The sequence below is a fragment of the Calypte anna genome, chromosome 5A (assembly GCF_003957555.1).
Source record: "Calypte anna isolate BGI_N300 chromosome 5A, bCalAnn1_v1.p, whole genome shotgun sequence".
NCBI lineage: Eukaryota > Metazoa > Chordata > Aves > Apodiformes > Trochilidae > Calypte > Calypte anna.
The window spans coordinates 7,487,071-7,500,710 of NC_044251.1; the positions used below are offsets into that span (position 1 = coordinate 7,487,071).

The 13,640-nt window shown below is 43.5% G+C and overlaps 1 protein-coding gene across 1 annotated transcript in view; it reads right to left on the bottom strand.

The window, feature by feature from the left end:
* HSD17B12 (hydroxysteroid 17-beta dehydrogenase 12) overlaps positions 1-13,640 on the bottom strand; it is an 84,442-nt gene that overhangs the window by 42,600 nt on the left and 28,202 nt on the right. The window contains 2 exon segments of the mRNA XM_030451933.1: positions 6,957-7,032; positions 8,640-8,686. Of these exon segments, the coding sequence (XP_030307793.1) occupies positions 6,957-7,032; positions 8,640-8,686 (123 nt within the window).

Sequence of the window (13,640 nt, forward strand, 5' to 3'; positions counted from 1 at the left end):
ATAGAACCACAGTCATATTGGAAGGGACCTCCAGGATGCCCTGGTCCAACCCTTCTGATCTTATTGTTTCTAGGAGATGTCCCAGCACCCCCTGGAGCTGAGACTTCCAACTTTCCCAAGTGGGGGAATCCCCCCCTTCCCCTGGGAGACCATTCCAAGGTCTGACTGACCCCAAGAGCCTCTGCTTCCCACCATTCTCCTGCCTCCCCAAAAAAAGCCTCATTTTGCCCTTGTGTGCTTTTCCTCTGTACCCACTGGGGCTGAAGCTGCTGTTCCAGGATCTCTTCCAGAGGTACGAGCATCCTGAGACGTGGGGATGTCAGTACCATCCAACAGGCAGCATCTCCAACTCCTGGTCCTTCCCTCTTCTTTCCCTGATGCTGTTTTCACCTCCCCCCCAAGGCTTTTGTGATACTTGGTGGTGGTATTGGATTTTACACAGCATGAAGAAAGCTATTTTTAGTTTACTAACTCATTTTATGAAGGGCATTTGGACTATTTTCCAATACTTCCTGTAACATTTAGTTTTCCTTAATGTCAGTATTATTGCCTGGTTGTGACAGTGTGCACAGAATATGTATGTACATGGAAACATCAACATTTTAATCACCTTTGGAAAAGAAAAGTCAAACTTCTCCAGCCCTGTGCTTATTAGAGCAGTAACAAATTAAAAAAAAAAAAAAACAAAAACAAACAAACAAACAAAAAACCCAAACCAAAACCCAGTTTTACTCAGATCTAATTTCAACATAGTACATTTGAGAATGACCAGGAGAATTATTGAATAAAATCAATCCAAGAGTCACTTACAGACACTGAAAGATACAGAAGTATGGATTAACAAAAAAAATTGTGTCCTACCTCTCAAGTCAATTTCAGGACATTTAAATCAGTCACTCTACATTAGTTAGAAGGCATTTAAGTAGTGAAGCAAGCTCCTAGGCTAATTCAGCATTATTTTTTATGTCCTGGATAGTTTGGTTTGCATTCAGCATCCCCAGAAAAGTGTTTACTGTAGGCAAAAGACAGACACTTAAAATCCCAATTTTCAGGGTTCTCCAAAGTGTTACTGGCAGGGAACATACCCTGGTTATTAGTCTAATACTCCAAGTGCTATAGAACCCAGTTCAGCACTGAAGCACATGATTTAGCACATGAAGCCTGCTTTATCCATTAGTTACACCACTGAAAAAAAATGTTTATTTTTCACATTCACAGATTATCTTTTCCTGAAGAATTTTCCTCTAGAACCTGTGCAAAATGGAGCAGCCTCCATTTCTCCACAAAGAGCACACTGCCACTAACTATTTCCCTCACCACAATATATTCCTGAATGAAAAAATTTTAAAAAATCCAAAACCAAACTGTATTAAAATCATCATTTCCTCAGCAAGGCTTTCACAGTTTTGACAGATAAGAAAGGATTTGGTTTAACAGAACTCAACATGCTAAAAAAGTGACAAGTGACCCTGGATGTGGGGATGGCCAAATCCTGGTTCTTCAGCCTCAGTTTCCCAAGTTTTCTGCTCCTGAACCAGCTGCTGGCACAGAGCATCTGAGAGCTCCTGGCCCATCCTCCCTGTCAAACACAGCAAATTAGGAACCAGCCTTTTTACATGGCATTCAAATAATTGTCTCTGTTCAGACAAAAGTTTTCTTTCTGATCCTCCCTGAATCTTTTGAAGGGTTTAATGATGTCCTACAACAGACACTCCAAACAAGTGCTGGAACAGTGATGTAGCATGACCCAGACTGGGACCATCCTGTCCTTAGTCAGCAGTGTTTGTGCTTGAAAACTTGATTAGAAGATCAAATATATTCCCATAAAACCTGTGGAATTCCATGCCAAGGTGGTCTATGACCACTGAAGAGAGAATTCAGTTTGTTTTTTTTCTTCAGTCTGTGGCCTGTGTTCTACTTCTTAAGCTACACAAAGCAGGATTTCCTTTTCATGGCAAATCCTACACCACCTTATGTATCCTGCAAAAAAAAGTCAGCTTTGCAACATGCTTGAAGACATATTGGAAAAATCTTCTGGTCTTTAACTACTCACATTTAATCCACTAATTTCTATTGCTGAGACACAAGCTGAGAACACCTGGCCTCCCTGTACCAGCAGTACAGCCAGATTAATGTGCATACACACACAAAAATATTAGATCCAGGTCAGCTGGCATTTAACATCCAGTAAGACACATCAGTCCTTCCCTTATGATGGTGGTTATGCAACTTGTGTTTTGCCCACAGATACCACTCCTAAGAAGTATCCTAAGAGCATAAGAGGATTCTTCTTTAAAAAAATGAACATACCTGATGCTCAAAAGCCCTCATTATTTGTGGCAGAAGGCACCTGTCCATCCATAGAATCATAGATCCTGCAGATTTGGAAAGGGACCCATCAGGATCCTCAATCCCAGCTCCTGTCCCTGTGTAGGGCCCCCCAGGATCACCCCATGTGCCTGAGAGCATCATCCCAATGCTGCTTGAACTGGGGCAGGTTTGGTGCTGGGACCACTTCCCTGGGGAGCTTCTGCCACTGCTCAGCTGCCCACTGGGGGAAAAACCTTTTCCTGATCTCTCACCTCAACCTCCCCTCATTCACCTTCCTCCCATTCCCCTGAGTCCTGTCCTTGGTCACAGGAGTGAGGAAATCAGAACCAGCCCCAAATCTTCCCCTGCAATGAGGTCACCCCTCAGCCTCCTTTTCTCCAGGCTGAACAATCCAAGTGACCTCAGCTGCTCCTCATCACTCACCCCTTCCAGAACCTTCACCATCCTCCTGGCTCTCCTTTGGGCACTCCAACATCACTCCCCCCTTGGTCCAACATCAGTGGTGATGACAAAGAATGCATTAAATACCTCTGCTTTTTCTATATCCTGTTGGTGAGGTGGCTGTCCTTACCTTGTAAAGGACCAATGTTGTTTCTCCATGGCCTTTTGCCATTAATGTATTAGAAAAAAACCTCTTTTTATTGTCCCTCACAGTTCTGGCCAGTTTCAGCTTCAGTTGAGCTTTGGCCACTCCAATTTTCTCCCTCCAGTAGTCAGCAGCATTTCTGTATTCTTCCCGTGTCGCCTCACCCAGCTTCCACTGGGAATACACCTTCTTTTTTTGCCTGGTATGCAGGATCAGATCCAAGTTCAGCCAAGCTGCTCTTCTGCCTCATCTGCTTGACTTCTGACATTTTGGGGTTGTCTGTCCCTGTGTCCTCAGGAGGTGATGTTTAAAGAGTGCCCAGCACTCATGAACCCCAGCTCCTGCAAAAATATTTTCCCAGGAGACTCAGAAGCTCCCTGAAATCTGCTCTCCCATTATTGAAGTTTTGTTGGCATTTTTTCTCTTGCCAGCAGGGACTTTAAACTCAATTTCCTCATGGTCACTGGGGCTGAGACCACCTCCAATCTCCACTCCTGAGATGCTCTCTGTCGAGGAGCAACAGATCAAGGAGGGCATCCCTCTGAGTTGACTCCCTTCTGACCTGTCCCACAAAGCTGTCACCCAGTCACCAGGGTAAGCAGGACCCTAAATCAGCAAAAATAAGGAAGGAACAGCCAAGATGCACAGCTCTGACAGCTTAAGTCACTGGAAGCAGTTAAGGAGCAATTCTTCCTTAAAGTGATTAAGGGCCATTACTCCAGAGAACTAAGCTCAGATCAAGTTGAAGAACAAATGTGGGATCACCATAAAGAAGTTTAAAGCTACCTTAGAAGCCTAGGAGTGTAAGACACAAGTACTTAGAGCCTTAGCTGTAAAAGTCACCCATCTTACACATGCCAACAGCCTGCAGAGACCACATGAGCCTGAGTACAATTTCTGTCCAGCTGAAACCTAGCAAGATCTAGAAGTGGAACTCGGGCTTGCTTGATTATGCAGACTATCCAAATCCTTCAGCATCTGCCACAGAGAACAAGGTATAGATTTCAAGCAGCTCAGTGTTGTCAAAAGAAATGTTCTGAAAACTCAACGTTGAGTCATCTCATTTCAGAATAGTTTAGGAAAGAAAGCAGAAAAATGTTTGGGTGAGGCCTCACAGTAATTATGTATTACAAGCTGCTCTACATAGGTACATGTACCTATTTTTTTAATCTGAAAAGCTCCTCCAGCAGCTATCATGTACATGCCAGAAGCTGAAAGCAATAGATTTATCTGTCTTGTCAGCACCATCCTTAATTCCCAAGGAGGAAGAGATTTCCAGACTGCTGCAAAAAAAAAAAAAAAAAAAAAAAAAAAAGGGCTCTGACCACTTTGAGGAAGCTTGTCTCTTCCCACTAAAGTGTTGGATTCCAGAACAAGATATTTGTAGATACTTCTGTCAGCTCCACTTTTAGTTAGCAAGCCAACTTTACACCTCTTAGGAAGAAACGTGACTGAGTACGCCCACACCTGCAGCAAAACCTCCCCCCAGCTACTGCAGGGAACACTACAAAAACACCTCCCTGCAGCTGCTTTTGGGTTGGCAGGAGGTTTCAAGTGCTCACAGAGGTTATGTGGGCACTGACACCCACACTGCTCTGCTCACACCATGCCTGGCAGGACCTGGAGCAGCAAAGGTCTCTCCAGACACTGCACTGACCCCCCCGGATGCAAGATGCTGATCAGCAATGCCAACAACTTCCAAACCAGCAGAGGATACAGCAAAGGTTGCAGCAAGCACTAAGAGGGAATGTTCCTCACCGCCTCAACGTCTTCCTCACCGCCTCAACGTCCTCCTCACCGCCTCAACGTCCTCCTCACCGCCTCAACGTCCTCCTCACCGCCTCAACGTCCTCCTCACCGCCTCAACGTCCTCCTCACCACCTCAAGGTCTTCCTCACCGCCTCAACGTCCTCCTCACCCCCTCAACGTCCTCCTCACCCCCTCAACGTCTTCCTCACCCCCTCAACGTCCTCCTCACCCCCTCAACGTCTTCCTCACCGCCTCAACGTCCTCCTCACCCCCTCAACGTCTTCCTCACCGCCTCAACGTCTTCCTCACTGCCTCAACATCCTCCTCACCGCCTCAACGTTCTCCTCACCACCTCAACGTTCTCCTCACCACCTCAACATCTTCCTCACCCCCTCAACATCCTCCTCACCACCTCCTCACCTGAATACAGACACTGTCCAGAAAAAAGTTTAATCTTCTGTTGGACACTACAACCCAGAGACAGTGGCACCTGCATCAACATAATAAAAAAGCTTCTGTCTTTCAGTAAACAACCAAAAGTGCTGCCAGTAAGCAAGCTGAAGTCCTTGAGTCTTTTAGTCATCCTTACATTCCCTAAGGAGCCCCTTACAACTTCCTCTGGGACAGTTTGTTGAGGTCTGACTTAACAGTAAAGCACTTTTATTAAAAGTTTTACTCAGCTCAAGCCAAACCCAATACATTTATGACCTCTGAAAGAGAACAGCTCTTACACTTATCTGCATTATGCAAACAAATCATTTTAGAAAAGTCTCAGCAAGAGAAGGAAGGGTAAGAGAGACACATCATCTTAAAGGTTTCTTTACCTAACATCATTATGCTGAGAAACCTGCTTTGTAGTACACAACTCCCACTCCTGCTTATCAAAACCCTGTACACACAAGGCTACATTTCTCACTTTATCTTGACATACTCTACATAAACTAATAACCTTGCATGAAATCTGCCTTAATAAAAGAGACAGATTACAGGAGGAATTCTTGTGTGCCATGGTTATACCTTGCTCTGACTGGAAAATCATTTGTCAGCATGAGACCTGAGGAAGATTTCTCCTAAATGATCCTGTACAAATACTCATTTTACACTTATGACTGGAATACTTAAGTTGCTCCCTTATTTTTGGCATTACAGACACTTCCTGAAGAAACAATCCCTCATCCAGGTTCTTAAACATATTAACTCATCCCCTGTGCATCCTTAGGACTATAAATACTTGTCACTGCCAAAAAAACTTACAGCTCTCTATTCTGACCTTTGGACACTTGATCCAAACAAAACAAACAAACAAAAAGAAGTAAAAGAGAAAAAAAGGGAAAAAAAAAAGGAAAAAAAAGAAAGGAAAAAAAAGAAAGGAAAAAAAAGAAAGGAAAAAAAAGAAAGGAAAAGAAAGAAGAAAAGAAAGAAGAAAGAAAGAAGAAAAGAAAGAAGAAAAGAAAGAAGAAACGAAAGAAGAAACGAAAGAAGAAACGAAAGAAGAAACGAAAGAAGAAACGAAAGAAGAAAAGAAAGAAGAAAAGAAAGAAGAAAAGAAAGAAGAAAAGAAAGAAAGAAAGCAAAAAAAAGGAAGAAGAAAAAAAGAAAGGAAAAAGAGAAAGGAAAAAGAGAAAGGAAAAAGAGAAAGGAAAAAGAGAAAGGAAAAAAGAGAAAGGAAAAAAGAGAAAGGAAAAAGAGAAAGGAAAAAGAGAAAGGAAAAAAGAGAAAGGAAAGAGAGAAAGGAAAGAGAGAAAGGAAAAGAGAAAGGAAAAAGAGAAAGGAAAAAAGAGAAAAAAAAGGAAAAAAAAGGGGGGGAAAGGGGTGTAGGAGCTCCTCACAATAAATTTGTATACATAAAGAATATGTTTCCAACAATTTTCAGTGACAAAGAAACAACCCCTATGACTGAAGCCCATGAAATCCAACTTGCTCCAGGATGAGGGGATATTAAGGTAAAGTCATGGCTACATGTTTTTCTCCTTATTGTCATTGTAGAGAGCTCCTGTGGGACACGTGGTATTTTGGTATGACTTGGGAAGCTTTTCTTAAGGAAGACTACCAGTACTTACTCCAAAATTCTGCTCTCTTGTTCTCAGAAGTTAAATACGACCACCTGTAAAATTCACCTGCAAGGTCTTTACCACTTGTATCTAACATCTGCACTGTGCACAAGTGCAAACCTTTTTAAAAAAAGCTGTGTACATCAGCATGAATGTAATTCATGTGCAATTACATTTATTTATAAATAATATAAATAATTTCAGGTCAGTGAAGTTTAGGGAAGAAGTTTTCAACTCACTTATTTCACCAGCAACCTGGTCCAGTTTTTCTTTCGACCTACTGATCAGAGCCACCTTCATCCCACGTCTTGCTAACTGCAAGGAAACAACACAGAAAATAAGAATAATCATAAATTGCTTTCAAGTTAGTAACCTAATTAAAGGGACTGCATAATTAGTCAAACATCACAACAATCTACGAGCAGCGAGTCTGAAAAAAAATATAATTTAAAATAGAGACAAGGGGTAAGCCAGGACAAATACTTCAGTGCTACTTCTTAGTTAATAAATTTGTTATGAAAGGAATCATCTTCTCAGTCATCCAATAGAGCTTTATAGGTACACTTCTAAAATAGAAACCCAACAGTAGATATTTTTACTGAACTCTTAACAACACCTTTAAGTCAGAGCAAAAAATGTTATTACCCACAATTAAGGTTAATATGCCAAGTTAAAATACCCATGGTCATGTTGCAGGGTATGTTAAAATACCCATGGCATGTAGCCCAGCACTCAATACTTTACTCAGGTTCCAGTTTCACTTTTTTCCTAAGCATAGGTATAAGAGTTCATTTACTCATGGAGTAGAAAAGCTGTGGCCAGAGCATATCCTGGTCATCAAACCACATCTACCACCCCATTAAAAAGTGTCAGCAGGAAGAGAGGTACAGATCTGAATTATTCTGCAATGAAAATGAGCAATGTTTGTTGCCACTCTAAGTCCCTGATCCAGTGAAAAGTAAAAAAAAAAATTAAAAATATATCCAAAGTTAATACATAGTGGCACTGCCTTTCTGACACTTTTTTGTACGTAGATGTTAAGTTCTCAGTTCTCAAGTAAAATTCCTTCCCTGCCTTAGGAAGCAGGTGAGGAAGTGCCTTAAAGGAAGACTAAAAAAACCCCAAACCAAAGCAACAACCTAAAGCAACTTCTCTCATCTACCCTTTTGCAAAGTAGAAATAAACCTGGGGGCTGGGGGATGGAAGGGAAATCTGAAGACAAACACCACTTTCCCCATGGGCTCCACAGAATAAAACAGTCCAAAAAAAAAGGGAATTATCCACTGCTGATGATCTCCTCCACACCAAGTGATGCTGGAGGTTCAGAGAACACAAAAATGAGCACATAGAGGCTGACTCTGGGACTGGTACTGGAGTTAGAAGTTATTTTTGTTATAAATTGTTGTAGTCAGCACTATTTGTCATGATGTTCTCTGGGCTTATAGGCTAAATTGCCCCATACGTACAGGCACTTTCTGTTTTAAGCAATTTATTCCAGTACCATATTTAGAGGCCACATATCCATCAAGAGCAAAAGTACAGTAAAAGAGAGAAAGGTAAAACCCAGCTTCAGAGACTTCATGAACTGTAGGAAATAATTGGAACATACTGGAGGCAGCTAGAAATGCCATTTAGTCAGTGCCTGGAAATACCAGGGAAAGGAAATACCAGGGGTTGAGAAAGTTAAAATAGTTACAACTGAAAAAAGAAAAAAAGTTAAAAATAAAAACTGAAGGACAAAGTAAGGGTTGAAAATAGAAGCTGCAAATGAAGAAAACTAACAAAAAGGGGTATACAACTTCTGGCTGATGGAGGCAAGGCAAGGCACCTCTTTCTCCACAGGTATCTATGTTAAGGTGAGGAGATAAGACCTACTGCTTGCCAGGGATCAAGACACACTGTCAAGTAATAAGAATTCTTACCTCTTCTGCATAAGCTTTTCCAATCCCATCAGTAGCTCCTGTGACCACTGAAAAAGGAAAACAGGTAAGCATTAGTTGCTTCACAGAAATAACTGGTCATTAGCAGGCCAATAAAGCACTCATTCCAGTCAAGAGAGACATCACATTTTCAGGAATAGCTGTACAAGTTACAACATCTCTTAGAGAACTTGTAACTTACACTGAAATATTTCCACGTGACAAAGGAGAGGAAGGAGTCAGGGGCCAAACACTTATTTTAAGAATCATACTCAGCACCCCTCCTCGTGCCATATCTCTTCAAAACCTTAACAGACCAAGACATTTCTAAGTCATTAATTTTTTAAAAAACACAGGTCTGACTATTAAACCATGTCACAATTTAGTTTTAAGTATACAGTAAAAGAAAGTATCTTAAAGCCTGTAAGTATCCAACAGCACAAACATCTCAGGACATGGATAACACATCTGTTGCTGGCTCCCCAGGATATTTCAGGACCCTGAGACCACTGTGCTCATCCACAGCAAGGATGAGAGATGATGGAGCCATCTGGGAGCTGGGAGAAGAAGATACTGAGGGGTAAGCAATGGTGATAAATGGTGATTGCAATTCAGCAATGGTGATAAATATGGAAAGGAGAGAGCCAGGAGGATGGAGCCAAACTTTTGGTTTAGTAATTACCTTATGGGGTTGGTCAAAGGTTGGACTGGATGATCCTGGAGATCTCTCCCAACCTAAAACATTCTGTGGTTCTCCTGCCCCTCTGCTCTGTCCTGGGGAGGCCACATCTGGAATCTTGTGTCCAGTTGTGGGCCCCTCAGTTCCAGCAGGACAGGGAACTGCTGGAGAGAGCCCAGCACAGAGGCACCAAGGTGATGGAGGAGTGGAACAGCTTCTGGGGAGGAAAGGCTGAGGGAGCTGGGAGCTTGGAGAAGAGGAGACTGAGGGGTGAGCTCAGCAATGGGGATAAATATGGAAAGGAGAGAGCCAGGAGGATGGAGCCAAACTGCTGGTTTAGTAATTACCTTATGGTGTTGGTCAAAGGTTGGACTGGGTGATCTTGGAGATCTCTCCCAACCTAAAACATCCTGTGATTCTCAGGGATGTCCAGTGACAGGACAAGGGGCAATGGGTATAAACTGGAGGATATAAAATCCATATAAATCTTAGGAAGAATTTTTTCAGTGTGAGGGTGAGGGAGCCCTGGCCCAGGCTGCCCAGGGAGGTGGTGGAGTCTCCTTCTCTGGAGACATTCAGACCCCACCTGGATGTGTTCTGTGGGACTGCTGGAGGTGACCCTGCTCTGGCAGGGGGGTTGGACTCCATGATCTCTAGAGGTCCCTTCCAACCTCTAAATTTCTGTGATTCTCTGACCAGTTACAAGTTGATCATCCAGAGCTTAAACTTCTTCACCCGTGGGTGACTGGGATCTGTGTTTCAAGTCTCAAGCCTTTCCAGGATTCTTTTCCCTGTGCTGAGAAGCTTGGAGTGACTCAACATGCCATGACTTGGACAGATTATTCCAGGGCTCTCACCACACCAGGAGCTGATCATCTCTGTTTGCTCACTAAACAACAATTCCTCCATCCAGAATCTGCTTCTCAAACTACTTTTAAGCCTGGATATTCTGCACCACTCCCTTTTTTCTCTCCCAGCTCTTCCTTCTCAACATCCTTACTCAGGTACCTCTCCACTCCTCTGTCTCTGCTCTCCCTCTCCAAATGGCTCCAGAACAGATGGATTTTTCTGTCCTCGTGTCAGGACAGCTTGGTTTGTGCTGTCACTCCTTATCCCTGAATTTAAGCATCCCCAAAAGATGTTTTCAGTGTTTCAGAGCCCTGAGCTGAGGCTCTCAGGTCACCGTGTACCTGAGTGAGAGCTGCAGCAGATGGAGGTGGTGTCTGACCCTGGGATTCAGCAAGAATTCCCCTCAGGGCACCAGAAGGAAAGGTGTCTGCAGATGATTTGATCAGCCCCTGCTTGCAGATCACCCACAGCACTTGGCATCCTAACAGCAGCCAGAAGATTTCTGTTTGAGTAATAACCATTTTAGCCCCTGTGCCTGCTAGCTACAAAGAAGTGGATGTAATAACAAGAGATAAAGCTGTCACTGAAGGTCCTGCCTGAGCCTGAGTGACCACCCAGCTGCAAAATAACAGAATGAAAGCCCCAGCCATGCCCCAAACACCAGAGAGATGTACAGGTGGCCACAGATGCAGGTATGGACACACACATTTATCCCTTCCCTGGTTTCAAGGTCTATTTGCAAGATGCCATCAATGCAGGACCTTGGTTTTACCATCCTGACACAGACTGCACACAAAGGATGCTCTGGAGATAAGAAAACTGAGTTCTGGTGCTGCACTGCCAGCCCCAAGGAATTCCATCAGGGAATCCAAGTGTCTGCATCACACTGCTCTGCCTCTTTCTCTCCAGTCAGGATTAGGAAAGTGTAATAGTCACATAAATCTGCATCTAGAAAGATGGAAGGGTCCAAATGACAAAAAAAAAAGTAAAAAATCAGGAACAAACAAAAAAAAACCCACAAAAAACCAAAAAAACCCACACACAAAAGCCAGAACACAAACCAAGCAAAAACCAAAAAGGAAGCAAAAGAAAAAGAAAAACCAAACCCCCCCAAAAAATTGAAAAAAACACAACATAAACCTCAATGAAAAAACAAGAAAGAAAAAACAACAAAACCCCGAATAAAAAAATACTAAAAAAAAAAAAAAAAAAAAAAAAACTAAAAAAAAAAAAAAAAAAAAAAAAAAAAAAAAGTCCTATGTGAAGAAATCAAGAACACATTCCCAGGAGCCTCCTTGCCTGCAGCCCAACCTGTCCCAGCCTTGTCACCCCTGCAGGCACAGAGCAGCTCAGCTCTGCAGGGTGGCACCAGCCTCCAGTTTCAGCCTTGCTGATCCTTGGGTTTTACCTCAGACATTATCACACAACCCATGAGTGCTTCACAGACTGGTTTGGGTTGGAAGGGCCCTTAAAGCTCCCCCAGTGCCAACCCCTGCGTGGGCAGGGACACCTCCCACCAGCCCAGCTTGCTCCAAGCCCCATCCAACCTGACCTGAGACACTGCCAGGGATGAGGCAGCCACAGCTTCCCTGGGAAACCTGGCCCAGGGGCTCAGCACAGAATGCTGAGCTTGGAAGAGACCTCCAAGCTCCTCCAGCCCAACCTTGCACCAACACCACAGCCAACTCCTAACCCATGGCCTTAAGGACCAGCTCCAAATGCCTTTTCAATGCCTCCAGGGATGGGGACTCCACCACCCTCACCCCAAAGAATTTCTTCCTCATCTCCAACCTCCATCTCCCCTCTTCTAGTCAGAAGAGCACAGGGAAAACCTGTACCATTCCCAGTCAGTACCAAGTACCTGGACATGTTCTAGGTTGACCCAAACTGGAAATGTGACACTTGAGGGACTGGGAAAGAGGTTCTGCCCTTCCCTGTAGTTGGTGAGGTGCCTACAGAACAGCCATTCCCTGGAACACTCACAGATTGTTACTCCTCCTTCCCACTCAAAATTCATGGCCTTAATGGTTTTATTCCCAGATAACAAGCTCAGCTTTTTAAAATACTGGGTTTTGACACCACAAGTTGCTCAGCTTCCAGCAACTACAACTCAGGGTGCACCCTCTGTCAGACAGCAACTGCAAAAAGCATCTGTAGCACTTTAAAGGCTTAGTAAAGTGCAAGCACAATGTCAGTCAAGGATATTTACCTCACTTATTGAATCCATTGCTTAGGTAAACTGTAATAGAATCAGCTGGAGCACAAGACTTAAGCTGAAGATCAGGGATTTCTAGCTGAAAGAAAAGCAACAGAAGAGTTCCTCTTTAGGCTCTACTTCGAATTAAAATAACCTGTGGTCCAGAGGTTGAAGTACCAGAACTTGAGAAATTTAAACGAATCTTATACAGAGAATTTATGACAAAATCTCACAAGGGAAACCAAATAAACCAACCAACCAAAAAAAAAAATTTGCTTGAGCCATCACCTGCATAACCAGTTCCCCAGCTGATACCCAGTGCTTTGCTCACACTGCAGGTAGAGGCATAGTATAACCAGAATAAAGCACAGCCAGCTTCTCTTAGCAACCAGGATAGATACCCCTCCTTCCCCATGTGGCAGAGGGACCAAGAAGAAAAGGTGCCATGCTGGACTTTATTCCCACCAGCAAGGAGGAGCTGATGGACAACACGAAGCCCAAGGGCAGCCTTGGCTGCAGCACCCGTGCAGTGATGGAGTTGAAGGTCCGCAGGAAAACAAGGGGAGTGGGCAGCAAGTTCACTGCCTTGGACTTCAGAAGAGACTCTGATGTCTTCAGGGATCTGCTTGGTGGGAAATCATAAAGGGATAAAACCCTGGAGGGGAGAGGAAGCCAAGCAAGGTGGCTAATATTCAAGGATCTCCTCCCTCCAAGCCCAGGAACAATGCATCCAAAGAGGAAGGCAGGCAAGAAGCTCCTGGACACACTCAGGTGTAAAAAGGAAGCAAGGACATGAAGCCTGGGAGGAATACAAAGAAATTGTCCAATCAGGTGAAGATAAAGGACAGACAGAATTCAATCTGGCCAGGGACATCAAGAGTAACAAGAAAAGCAAAGCAACTGATTGCACCAAGGTTCAGCCAACTTTTCAGAGCTCTGGATTCCCTGAAGTGTGTGTGCTATGGGGCAGGGAAGAGCCATAAAGAAAGAGGCTTTGGTAAGGTTTGTGAATCAGCAAGGCACTTATAATTTTTATATTGATGACATTCCTCTCTAGTTTGACTCTGGAGCCAAGTGCTGCAGATTTAACCACTCCAGAGCTGTGCCAGTTTAACTACACTTTTACCATCAACTTAATGTGCTGTAGCTAGTAGCTAGTGCTAGTGTGCATAAAGCTTTTAAATTGTTTCTTCTCCAGACATCCTTCCAGCAAAAAAAAAGTCCTAGGATTGACTTGCAATTGGCAGAGCTTAAAGAAGTCAAAGCAAGCAGGGTAGGA